The sequence below is a fragment of the Galeopterus variegatus genome, unplaced genomic scaffold (assembly GCF_000696425.1).
Source record: "Galeopterus variegatus unplaced genomic scaffold, G_variegatus-3.0.2 Scaffold94, whole genome shotgun sequence".
Taxonomy (NCBI): domain Eukaryota; kingdom Metazoa; phylum Chordata; class Mammalia; order Dermoptera; family Cynocephalidae; genus Galeopterus; species Galeopterus variegatus.
In genome coordinates this window covers 58622-72565 of record NW_007726205.1, presented here as the reverse complement: position 1 = coordinate 72565, position 13944 = coordinate 58622, and the positions used below count along the sequence as shown (strand labels likewise).

The 13944-nt window shown below is 42.4% G+C and overlaps 1 protein-coding gene across 1 annotated transcript in view; it reads right to left on the bottom strand.

Moving 5' to 3' along the window:
• Positions 1-13944, bottom strand: part of FBXO32 (F-box protein 32) — a 37200-nt gene that overhangs the window by 12915 nt on the left and 10341 nt on the right. Inside the window, exon 3 of the mRNA XM_008582690.1 lies at positions 13068-13160. Within this exon, the coding sequence (XP_008580912.1) occupies positions 13068-13160 (93 nt within the window). The remainder of the gene's footprint in view (positions 1-13067; positions 13161-13944) is intronic.

Here is a 13944-nt window from a genome sequence, read left to right as displayed (position 1 = left end):
GACAGTCAAGAGAGGAATGAAAATGGCACAAAGGGACTGGCTAAACTTTTCATTTATCTCCCTGACCAACAGCAAGATTCAGAAGGCTGGGCTGCTGGTCTATTAATACCCTGAGCCTCACATGCCCAGCACAAAGCAAGATGAAAGAAAACAAAAGCGGTAGGCTGTGCACTGTGACTCATCATTGGGTGGGAGGTGGGTCAAGGGGGTAGGAGGAGGGCAGGCAGAGCTGTGCCTGAAATCCATCCAAAACCCGGGTTCCATGTGACCACCATTTCACGAGGGTGTCAGTTTTAATCTTGTCTAAAAATGCACCAATCACAAGGACAAGAAAACTTTCAAGGCTGTGACTGTGCATTTGAGGGGAAACAAAATGCCTTTGGTCTGGCTGACATGATCCTCTTTGATTTAGGAGGAGGAGGAGGAATAGAGCAGCAAAAATTTGTCAACCGATGGCAGAATGACATGTCAATTATACTATGTTTCATCCTGTCTTAAGAGAAAGTCCCCTTTTTCCCTGCCAGGCAGCTGGGGAGTCAGGAGAGAGAACCCTGGAATAGGAGAAGACCTGGATTCCCTAGTTGGGTGACCTTTACAACTGTCACTCATTTAGCAAGTATTTTCTGAGTGTCCACTCTGTCCTAGCATTGTGGTAGGTGACAGGGATATGACGATAAAGACACAAGATCCCCAGACTCATGGAGTTTACTGTCTAATCTAGGGTGTAAGTCATTTAATCTTTCCAAACCCCAGTTTCTTCACTTCTAAAATGGAAATAAAAAGACTACCTACTTCACAGGATTGTTATGAGAAATAAGTGAGAGAAATATATAAAAATCCACTGTAAACACCAAATATAAGCCATTCTTATGATAAGGTATTATTTCTTCCCCTTCCAAACCCCAGTCTTTTAGTGAAATTTAAAGTTGACATCAGGGGTTGGCAAACTTTCTCTGTAAAGGGCCAGATTGTAAATGTTTTAATGTTTGTGGGTCATAGAGGCTCTGCAGCAAGTGCTCAGCCCTGCTGTTATAGAGCAAAAGTAGCCACAGACAATCTGTAAATGAATGGGCATGGGTGTATTCTAATAAAGTGGTATTTACAAAAGAAGGGGGAGGGCCAGATTTGGCCCCCAGGCCATAGTTTGGGAACTTTTGGTATATATCAGAGTTTAAGAGTGAGGGCTTCAGGGTCAAACTGCCTGCTTCAGTTTCCCATGGGTCAAATATGCATAATAATTGTACCTACTTCAGAGTTGCTGTGAAGATGAAATGTGTTCATAAAGCACTCATACCAGTGCCTGGTACAAAGAATTATATTCAATAAATCATTATCATTAGCTTTTATCATAATACAGAGAGCATTACTAGTTAAAATTATTACGAGGGAGGAAAGAGTGAATTAACAGGGTGAAGTACAGCTAGTTTAAAGACTTTCAGAATCCCTGTACTTCAATTGTATGTGTTGTCAACCGAATGCTTAAATGCTTTCAAATTTTAGTATTCCTTTCTGTCATTTTTATTATGTTTGTGATATATTTAATAGCTCTCTATCAGTGGATAAAAGGTGATGTTGACACATTTCATGACATGCAGAGTTGCATCTACCATGAAACCTTATGTTGCTGACAACGTGCCAGTGACTGTGCTAAGCACTTCACGTGCATAATCTTGTTTAATCTTCAATGGCAATCTCATGAGCTAGGCCCCCCATTTGATAAATGAGGATTCGGAGGCCCAGAGAAGTTAAGTCTCACCTAAAGACACCAGAAGTAGCAAATGATGGATCCATGACTTGAGTCCAGATGTGAGGAACACGTATTTTGATACCTTAAGGACTTCAATTTGTCAAGGCTAATCAACTTTGCATCTAAGGCCAAATTTGACTCAAAAAATAGTAGCAATACGATGTATTGCTATGTTCTGGGGAAATAGAATCTGGAAATTTTATGCAATATTATGATGTGACTTGTAGTCAGCTTTTAACATTAAGGGAGAAACAATACCCAGAAAGTGTTAACAACACATTTGGGATGTGTCAATTGCTTTGGGTAAACCATGAAGTTTTCTTCCCTATTGCATAACTCTACAGGCACAGAACTACTAGGTAGTGTTGGGTGGAACTAGTAGGAAAGAGGACAGAATTTGTTAATTTTACTTCTGTGTGAAGAGAGCTGTGTGCCTAGGGGCGTAGGTTTGTATCTAGCAATTTTTTATGGATTCTTTGCCCCTAGTCACAAGAGGAAAGAGTGCAGAAGAAGATGTCTTCTTTGGAAGTGGCTGTTTATTTTCTACTGGGCAAATTTTAGCTGAAGTGCCAGTGACTTGTGGCTGTGTTTAAGGAGGGGCAGGAGGGAGGAGGCAAAGAAGGAGGGGTTCTCAGTTCCTCCAGAATTCCATGGTGTCATTACTCTGTGGGCAGTGTGGGCACCTGGCATAATCTGTGTGACAAATTGGGCACTGACAGCAGTGGTTCTGAGCTACTGGAGGAAGAGACGGTGGTCACTGCATGCTGGAACCACATCCTGCCCTTTAGCTTTAGCTCGTGCTTGTTTTGAAGACAATGAGCAGGAGAAAAATCGAGTTGCAAGCAATGCCATATAGCAAATCTCAGAGCGAGCATCAACCAGTTTGAGGTGGTGTGTGCAAGATGAATGGGCAGAAGTGATTCCCTCTGCCCTCACTTCACTTGCATAAAAAGCAGGTTTCTTATTTTCTCTTCCCTTCAGTTCATGCTAGCACAGCATTCATAGTTTTAAAAATACATCAGTTCACGTCACTGCTAAATCCTCCAGCGGTTTTCCTTTGCACTTAGGAAAAAGCCCAGACTCCTTACCATGACTGGCAAGGCTCTCCCTGATCTGGTCCCTGCTCCTTTTCCAGCTTCATTTTGCACAGTGTTTCCCAAACTTATTCTGCTCTGGCTACACAGCCCGATTTTTATTCCGGGAACAGGCCAAGCTCATTCCTACTTCTGGGCCTTTGTCCTGCGCACATCTTCACATGCTCAGCTCCATCCCATCTCTCAGGTCTCAGCTCAAATGCCACCTGCCTGGAACCCAGAGAGACCTTCCCTGACCAGCCTATATGAAAACCTCCCAATAGCCATCTTTACCTTCTATGGTTTCATTGTTCTTCATTGTTCCATCTATGTGTATCTAAAATGATCTCGTTTGCTTACTTGCTGATTGTCTAATTAGGATGTACGAGTAAACCTCAAGACAGCAGCGGTTGTTTGGTTTACCACACTGCCCCCAGCCTGGCACATGGTAGGTGCTCAACAAAATATTTGTTTTATAGTATATTTGTCTTTTAGAATCAAACAGTGTTATAGCTGGAAGGAGCACAGGACACAGTTTAACCAAATTCCCTCCTGTTATAGATAGGACAGCTGATGACGGTCGCATGACACAATCAACGTCAATAGCAGAGCGTCTGGACTATCCGGTTGGTATTCATATGGGGTCTGGTCCTAGACCGATGCTTCAGGAGCAGCACTTGAGCCTTGGAGTAAATTACTTACAATGCAAACATATCTCAAACACTTCCCAGGAGGACAAGCAACCTGAGATCTAGAAGGACATTAAATAATTGGGCTTTTAGAACCATCAGCAAAAATAGCAGCTCCCCCTGCCTGTTAGCTTAAAAGGAGAAAACCACACTGAGGTGAACAATGAGGCTGTTGCCCAAGCATACTCTATCTTGCAGAGAATATTGTTAAAAACATAATTTATCCCCAAATTCCTCCATCTGCAATGAAAGTGGGGTGCTATGGCTTGAAATATACGTCTGATTGGAAAATCTGCCACAGTTATCAAAGGCAGGAAAGAGTCCCAGCCCCAAGAAGCCCTGCCAAGTCTCACGTGCTCAATACCCAAGCTGGATGCCCAAAGGAAGATTATGTCTTTTGCAATAAACCCTTGGTTACATCAGGCAGTGCCTCTCCCTGCACAGAGCACCGTGTACTTCCAGGACCCTTATTTACTCAATGGATAACACAGATGAAAAACCTGGAAAGTTTTGTCCTGACTTTGAGCTTGAACACTGACAGGTTGGAAGAGGAAAAATTTCAGTGACATTAATAATCTTCGGGTATGTCAAGACTGGGTAAATATTATTTGCAAGTGAAACATCTCTCTAACCGAGGGAGACAAAATAAGACGGAGGGCCAAGTTTACATGAATTACTTGTATTCTCAGCTGAGAGAAACTTGCCTCTTCATCTTTCATCTGTCCCAGTTTCTTTTGAACTTATAATGGCGCCCTATTCCCTGTTTCATCAATCTATGATCCTGCTTAAACCATGCTCCCCATCTATCCAGCACCCCCTACCCTAACTGAAAATTCTATAAGGCTGCGTGTCATGTTGCCTTTGGCCTCTGACCCACCAGCACCCACCTGCACTTCTGTTTTTTCCCATCCCCAGATTTCTGCTCATTCCATTTGTCCCTGCAAAGCCTTCCACCTTCCTCTCCATCTGTCCAAATCCTGGCCATCCTTTAAGGAAGAAGAAACTCAGGGTCTGTCTCTTCCAAGACGCCACCTGCAATGCTCCCAGACAGTACCAAATTCAACATGCTGCTTAAGGGATTGTGCCTTGTCCTCCAAAATAGCCTGGAAGCACCTGACAAGCAGGGGCCAGGTCTTAGATGAGTCTCAAGTGGCAATACTGCTTATATGGGCTTAATACAGAAATACCTGTTTAGGGATTCAAAAGTGTTCACTGGAAGCAATGTGCTATGTGTGGGGACCTAGCAGGAGGATTCTGTTGCCATTGGAGACCTCCTCCTTTAGTGGACTTGAGAGGCCTTTGAATTCTAGGTCACAGATACTCAGAGTACAGTGTCAAGTACTCTCAGGGACATCCTTCCTTGGATGGAAAAAGTACTTAGAACTCAGCTCACCTGTCCAATTTGGCATATCCTCCTGTATAATAAGCACCTGACTTAGCCTAGAAACCTAAGTAGAATTTTAATATAAAATATATTTCTAGGCCTGTGGTGGTATGTTTAGATTCTGATCACTCAAGAAAAAAATTATACAAAATGGGCACACTTTTGATCTAGTGGTCTCTAAAGTGGGATGAGAAAGAAAGAAAATCAGGTAGAAAAATAATAAAAGTCTCAATATTTTATTTAATCTTTAATTTTCTATTTTTATGTTTGCTAATGCCCATAATGAGGTCCCTAAAGGTGATGGTGATAGTAACAGCAACAACTACTGCACCCATCAAGTGCTCCCCAGGGACCAGGCACTGTTCCAACACATTTTACATGTTTAAATTCAGATTAGTTCTCACAGTAACACTATGGGGTAAACACCATTATTAGCACCTTTTACAGGTATATGATTTATAAATGAATTTATAAGTACACATAGATTGAGAGTGCACGCTGTTAGGAGTTCACGGTCAAAAACACCACTGCTCTAGTCTCTCAGTTTCCCCCACTGCTGTGGGTACCCCTCCCACTTCTGCAAACACCACATACTTCTGTGCTTGTGTGGGCACCTCCCACTTCTTTATACAGCCCCATTTCTGCATATGCCCCTTCCAATTCTGGGGCCATGCCCCTGTCTGTGGGCACTCGGATGCTTGCAGCATCTGTCTGCCTAAATGCTTATTATGACTGCCAAGGCCAGATGTTCTGAGAGATACAGACTTTCTCCTGTAAAATCACTCTCAGGCTAATCAGCATTTGCTGGAGGACCCACCCTGTGTCTTCAGTATTAATGCGCCCAGTTGACTATCACAATTTGCAGTCATTTCTGCGAGTCATTTTCTAACAGGCTCTGCTCTGTTGACTTTGTGGCTGTTGCAGTGGCTGGCCTCCGTACCCCCATCCCAGATACCACTAGTTTTAAGACTCAGGTGGCTGAGGCCACTGTCCATCAGAGGAAGGTCACCGTGTGTGTGCAGCACCAAATCAATCCAAGGTCTTTGTGGCAGAGGAATCCGCGTGAAGGGCCAGGCTGCTCAAGCACATCATCACGACCTAGGAGGGACTTGGCAATAGCATGCTCTTAATTTCAGGCATTGGGTTTAAATTTGAGTCATTGTGCCATATTTTAGCCTTTTGTTTGCCAAACCGCCAGTCAACTTAAACTAAAACGTTTTCAGAAAATGCTTTCAGGGGTGGTAGGAATGTAATAACTTGCTGGAAACATTCCAATGGACTTGGGGTGTTAATGCAGAAAAAATAAGAATGTGCATGGGTCTAGGCTGTGATGCTGTGCTGCAGAAGGACAGAGACAGTGGGGTTGCAGCTTTATTTGTCCTTCCTGATGCAATAGCACATATGGTCAGTTTACTCAAAACGGGAAATTGGGACTCAAGTTGTCCATGACCTCCCTGAGCAGATGATGGCAGTTATATAGTTGGTCTTATTCTCATCCCACAGAGAGAGCTGGGAGTGACCAGATCAAAGGTCATGCTGGCATTAAGGCCCTCTCCCATGAGTGAGAGATAACATGTGCAAATGTTTCAGTGACAGTAATGGAAAAGCTCCATTCTGCATTTCACCATCCAAGCAATGTAGTGGAGGGGAAAGAGCTCTGGACCAGCAGTCAGAGAACCAGGCTTAGGTCCTGCCTTGACCCCGCATCCCTTTCTGGCTAGGTGACCTTTTGCAAATCATTCAGTTCCCTGGCCTCTGCTTCCTCTTCTCTAAAATGGGTTAACAACATCTGCCACTGTACAGCCTGTCTGTGCTTATCAAAGGAGTAAATGTATAGGGATAGAATTAGACTGCAAAGTGACAGACTCATAATTTAATGGCCAATGGCATACGGGAATGCCGGAAGCTGTTAGAAGTCAGGACTTTCTAAAACACTGCTTTGCCAATGTGCTCTGTTCCTTGTCTCCCCCTGCCCCACCAATGGCTCCTTTCTGCTTCCCAGATAATGTCCTATTAAATAGCCTCATTCTAAAGCCTCCTCTAAAGTCTGTCCACTCTCCTTTTCCAGCCATATTTAAGTGAACAATCATTACCGACATTTATGGATTTCTTACACATGTGATCAATGCATTGTAAGCTACTTATTTCATTTAGTCCTCGCCATAGCTCTGAGAAGGGTGTTACAATCACCATTTCCATTTTACAGATGGGTGTGTGAAGCTTGTCCAAAATAATATATGAGGGTACTTCAAAAAGTTCATGGAAAATTAGAATTAAAAGATAACACAAATCTTTCCATGAACTTTTTGAAGATGCCTTGTGTAACTACCACGTGGCAACACCCTTAGATGATCCTATTTCTAATGTGCACTAAGCTACTTTCAACTCACTAATGTTCAACTCACTGGTCTCTGCACAGACCTGAGACCTGCCTGCCTCGATCCAGTCTCCCTGAATTCTACCCCTATTCAAGACTAGATCAAACCCCACCTTCTCCCTGAAGTCTTTCTTGAATATCCTGCCCACAGTGAGTCTACTTTCTGAAACTTTATAGCCTGTCTGGCTCTGCAACATCTTGGTAATTTTCAAATTCTGTCTCATGGCATCAGGGCATCCCTCTTTTAATGCATATTGCTCAAATCACGAATGAGACTGTACAGCAGAGGTCAACAATTATTTTTTTTGTAAATGTCTAGACAGTAAATATATTTTAGGCTTATAGGCCACAAGGTCTCTGTTGTTCAGCTCTGAACCCAGCTCTGTTTAGCCTGAAAACAGCCCTAGACAACATACCTAATAAATGAGTGTAGCTGTGTTCCAAAAAAATTTTATTTATGGAAACTGAAATTTGAGTTGCATATAATTTTCATGTGCCATGAAATATTATACTTCTTTCAATTTTTTAAAACATTGAAAAAAATGTACAAACCATTCTTAACTAGTGGTTCATACAAAAACAGGTGCTAAGCTGTATTGGCCTAAGGGCCAGTCATTTGCTGATCCCTGCTGCAGACCTTAAAGGTTGTATCTATTTCATCTTTCTATTTCCCTCACTGGCTAGTGGCAGGATCTGGTGAAAATAATACAGATTTTGGAGTAATATGAGTCTGAATTCCAGTTCCAGCTCTACTTTACATTGTATTCAGCAGGAACAGATACTTTATAACTGTTGGTTCCATGCCCTTTTTAAGCAAATTTTTTATTGGTACTGTTCAGTTTTTATCTTAATTCCATCTTATCCCAACAATGCAGTTTTCTCAAGTGAGTCAGTAAGGAACAGGGGTAGTTGTTTGGGTACATGTTGGTGTTTTCTGTCCCTGAGCCTGATTGGGGAGAATGTAAGGATTTAAAAAATGTACAACCATCCTAAGCACCTCAGAAGTCCCCCTGCAAATGGGCAAGTCTTTGCCCCAACTGTATCTGGACTATGAATTGAGACCTCAGGTCTTAATTACCCATGAAAGATGGCTGCATGAGCTTAAATTCTATTTCCTTCCTGAAAAATAGGTCACTTACTGTATGTCCTCAAATGGCTACAAGAGAGGAGCTCAAATGTTCTTAATCACAAAGAAATGATAATTTTTTGCAATGAGTTTGCTAACTACCCTGATTTGATCATCACACATTGTATACAAGTATTGAAATATAACTCTGTACCCCATAAATATGTACAATAAATACATTTCAATTAAAAAATAAATTTCTTTAAAAAAGTAAAAGTCACAATGCATTTTGAAATTTATGTAACATTTTCACTTCCATTACCTTTATTTTGCCATCACATTTTTTCATTATCACAAAATACTTTGGGACAGCTATGATTATCCTAGTTTTACAGTTTTGAGAGGTAGAGTGGTTGACTTGCAGAAGGTACCACAGCTGAGTTTCTAACTTTGAGCCAGAATGTGGGAGGCATATCCTCTTTCCATCATTGAACTCCAGATGGACCACAGTACATGCCCCAGAAGTCATATCTGAAATTTAATGCCTCAGCGTGTCTTGTTTAAAAACACATTATGCAAAAATATAACATTTGGGCTCCAGAGTAGTTTCTGAGCTGGTTTGCAAACTTGAAAACTCATTGGGATCACCCAGAAGATATTTTAAAATTAGCAGTGCCTGGGGACCACTTTCAACTGGTTAAATCAGAAGCTCTAGAGATGGGCTTCTGTAGTCTAACAAGCTCCGTAGGCGAATATAATGTGCAGCCAGGCTGAGAGCCACTGGGCCATGGCAGGCTCACTTCAGAGAGCTGTGAATGAGTGGTGGTCTCTGCAACTTTCTCCTGGTTGACTTGCTGCTGGAGACCCACTTTATCCTCTGGCCTATGTCCTGGTTAGTCAGCACTTGCCTGCCTCCTCATGATTACCAACTTCCAACCCCACCAATGGCTCAGCCCCTGGAATCTTTTCTAGTTCCCCAGGGGAATTTCCAAAATGTGTTGGTCTTGAGGTATAAGGTAGTGGAACTGAATTTTCCTCCTTGTTAATTTCTACCTGTGGGAACTGGCCCCACATCTGGAGGTGGCAGATGACGCTGAGTTGTGTTTCCTGTGACAGCTCTCCCATGTCTGCAGACAGCTGTGGGCAGAGAACCCTGGGAACTCATCTTCATGTGCTGGGAGGTGGAGGTGACAGCCTTAGGGTGTCTGTGCTACTATAGCAGCTGTCACATGTTCAGCAAGGAGGAAGGGTGGTGGAATCAAAGAAATGACGTGCTGGGAACACAATTTCTTCATATTTGGGCAAATAACTTGCATGTGTAAAGATATCTCTCTCTTTCTTTTTTTTTTTCCTTTTTGTCTTTTTTCGTGTCCGGCAATGGATCGCAACCCTCAGTGTCGCGCCCGTACCGGACCGGGACCGGCAAGGGATCGCAACCCTCAGCGTTGCCCCCGCTCCTCGCTCAGCCAGTGAGCGGCCAGTCTGCATGTGGGATCCGAACCCCTCGGCGGGAGCGCTGCCGCACTTCCCAAGCTGCGCACTGTAGCAGTGCGCCACCGGGCCGGCCCAAGGTAAACTATTTTTTTAAATGGCCTTCCCACGAATATGTAAGTTGCTGCTTCTGAAGATTTTAAATCATCTTTAAAACACATAGCTGGGCTGGTAGGTTAGCTCAGTTGGTTAGAGTGTTGGGTTGATAATACCAAGGTCAAGGGTTCAGATCCCTGTACTGGCCAGCTGTCCCCTTTGAACCCCCAAAAGACCCACAAAAAAACAAACAAACAAGAATACCTACTAAAGTTGTATTTAAGCCATGTAGGGAGGAAGCAGGAATAGCAAGTGAAGCTTAAAGCCAATTACAATCACATATAAATGCTATGTAAAAGCCTTTCCAATTTATAGTAAAAATTTTTCTTATTCCAAAAATTCCATGAAATTTTCATTCCAACTAATACAAATAATAACATTGAGATAGCAGTGTTGGCCATCTCTTTTATTACCTCTGCGTGTCCCTTTTTTGGAAGATGACAGTCAGCATGAACATAACAAATTTTTAAAAAATGTACTTTGGCTTTAAAGGCTTTACACTTATTTTTTTTTTTTCCCCAAATGACATTAAAATTGGTTTAGCTCCTTGGTGAAACCAAGCAATCACTGTAGTATTAAAACTCCATTAGGTCAAAGTCGTAAGATGAGGGTAATATACTGGAAAGCTACTTTGCAGAGTTGGTTTAAGGATAAGACGAACATATGAGAAGTATATTGAGTTCCTAAGAAGAAAAACCTCAAAACATGGTGCCTATCATTAAATGTTTTAAGTTCTTTATAAAAATAACATATTATTTCTCAAATTATAGAGCACTCTAACAGTGAAGGGGAAAAAAAGATGTTCTTTCCAAAACAAAAATATTTTTCCACTATTTCTGAACCTAAACTTTGAAATCATTCAGCAGTTTCTCTGACTTTAAGATTATTTAAGAGAAAGTGCTCATGGTACATTTTACAATTAGTACCAGACACAAGGTCTCTGTGGTGAGTCTTATCAAGTGTCAGATTCCCTAGTTAATTATTTTTAAGTAGAAAGACATTTCTATCAACTAAATTGAAAAGGTATTTTATGGGGAATCAATAATAGTTTCAGTAAGTAGGTAATTATAAATATTAGTAGTTGACTTTCCATAGTGGATTCTAGTCTGCAAAGTACTTCCATATATAATGTATCACTGAGTTTCACAGCTACTCAATGAAGTTGAGGTAACCAACTCTTTCAGAGGTGGAAACCAAGATGTAGAGAGGCTGGAACAGCTTGAAAGTATTAGAGCTAGCGTCTGACTCAGGCCATTTTACTTTAAATCCTCCACTAATGTAGAACTTGCTGTAACAGTTAAGGGTGTGGACTCTAAGACTGCCCATGTTTCAAATCCTGATTTTGTCACTTATGAAGCTTTGTGACTTTGGAAAAGTCATTCTACCTTGCTGAACTGCCATTTGTTTAAACAGAGATAATAAATGTTCTTATAATTCCTTGGGTTATTGAAAGGAGGAAAAGTGAAATGCATATAATTGCGTGAAATAGATTTTCACCGTTATGATCCTTGTTCCTTTGTTTTACTTTTCTTTCTGTGAAAGAAAAAGTAGGTGGGAAGAAAAACCATCTAAAAACTGACCACTTTGATTATCAGCCTGTAACAAGACATCAGATCTTCCTCTACGTCTTCCAACTTTGTCTTCGTCTAAGATGTAGGAGATGGAAACTATTCATATTCCTAGCAACAAAAGTTTCCAGATCTTCCTGGGCCCATTTCCAACCAGCTTGGGCTAGTTTGTGGGCACTAGGAGGATGAGGTGGTGACCTCCTTAGACTGGCAGAGTCACACTGAATGACATGAACATCTCACCTGAGAACATCTCTTATTGTTATTCCTTTTGGGTGGAATAAGGGCTTGGCTGAAGAGTGGGCAGATCTGTTCATGTGGTCATGTGCTCAGCTCAGAGCTTCTAACCTGCTTCTTGCAGGCCTGGGTTTTTATCAGGTCAGTTTGGACGGCCATGCCTGCATCTGTCCAGATGACAGGTGAATGATCCAGGCCTCAAGGGGGCTTGAATGTCATCGCTCTGGCTGAGCTTTTGCAATCATCTGACTCAGGGACATGGCACTGAGAAGCCCAACAACCCAGGAAAAAGAAAATAAAAACCAAACCAACCAACACCCACAGGGAGAAAATTCCCTCCTCCTTTGGATCCTAAAACCCAAACAGCTGCTACCTCCCAGGCTGAACCACTGACAAAAATATACAAGGGAGCTTTGGGGGAAAAACAATAACAATAAACCAATTAAGAAGAATCAGTGACCTGAAAGTCATGGCTAAACTTATTTGCTTTACTACTTCCATCATTAATATTTGGCTAAAACTCATTACTTTTTTTTTTTTTTTTTTTTCAAAATAAGGTCTAAAATGGAAAGCAACCCAAAAAGGCAGTTTCAAGCTTTGGGTAGATATGGGACTGAATATTGTTATCACAGCGGGTGGAGGTGGAAGGCAGTCCTGGGAAAGAAACATGGAGGTGCTTTGAGCTCATCCAGTTTTGTGAACAAAAACGCCTTGGGGTCACCCAGAGCCAGCCGAAGCAGGGCAATGAAACAGTCAGAGGTGCAGAGGTTTGTAAAGCAAGCCAAAGTTCTTTAGCACTTGCTTCCCAGTTCCTAAGGCAGTCCTGGGAAAGAAACATGGAGGTGCTTTGAGCTCATCCAGTTTTGTGAACAAAAATGCCTTGGGGTCACCCAGAGCCAGCCGAAGCGGGGCAATGAAACAGTCAGAGGTGCAGAGGTTTGTAAAGCAAGCCAAAGTTCTTTAGCACTTGCTTCCCAGTTCCTGAGCTAATGCTGCGGTCAGGGCCTGTGCTGCCTGCAATGTGTTCCCAGTTATCCACAGCGCGGGCTTGGAAGGGGCTGGGAGTGAAATTTCACTTGAGGGGACTGATTCACTCACTGACTGACTCCCTGAGGTGTTATGGCGGTCCCTGTCTGTCAGGGCCAATCTCAGGGACATCCTAACAGGATCCACCTCAGATCTTGAAGTACGCTGAGAAAGAGGGAGGTTGACAAGTCTGTTACCTGCTTGCCTCAAAATCCTCAAATGTTACTTTTTTGGGAAACTACTTCAGGACAACCAGAAGAGATGATTCAACTTGAGAGAGAGAGGGATAAACCTTTGGGTTCTAGAGACTTACCCGTACTACATAGTTAAATCTTCTTGAATCTAGAATAGCTGTTGAGAAGTCCAGTCTATTGAAAGCTTCCCCCAAAGTGCAGTATCCATGGCGCTGAATGTGAAAACAGAGGTGCAGAGGTTACTCCTGCCATGCAGAGGTCACTCTCTAGAATAATCCAACTGGACTCTACTGAACAAGCTTGTTGCCCGTCTTAGGTAACCTGGGGCCATTGGCTTCTTTCCTATGCCCATAAATCCTTATGAACCACCAAGATGGGGAACACAGCTGGCAACTGCCTAAGTCAGTGACTCATATGTTAAATGCCACTTTTTGTGACTTGTACCATCCGGGCCCTTGCTCTCTGCATACAATACTCTGGGGAAATCATAAGTAGTTGCTTATCAAGGAAAGCCTGGGAGCTGGATAGATGATGTGGGAGATCATGGTGGTTGGTGACTGTAACATACTCCTGGAGGAGAATCAGATTGATCTGCGACAACTGTCACCACCTCGCCTTGTATTGATAGTGCTTTTTTCTCATTGTGATCATCAAAAGCATTTTTAAAGTTTCGTTAGGAAGCACAGGAAGATTTGATCTTATACCTATGAAAGCACAAGGAATTGGAACGTGGAGCCCTGGCTCATAGTCCCAACTCTGCTCCAAGCTCCTGGGTGGTCTCGGGTGAATCACTGACCCTCTCTGGACCTCAAACCACAAAAGGAACTAGATGTTCTCTGAAGTTCCTGACAGTGATAGAAATTACATCTATCATTCCGCCTTGTATGCTAGTTATCTGAGCAAATGCCTGCGCAGAAAGAAAATGTACACAAAAAGGTTTTATAAAGTGCCATACAATTGTAGTCATTATAATGTCCCCTCCGACATCTGTCCCAG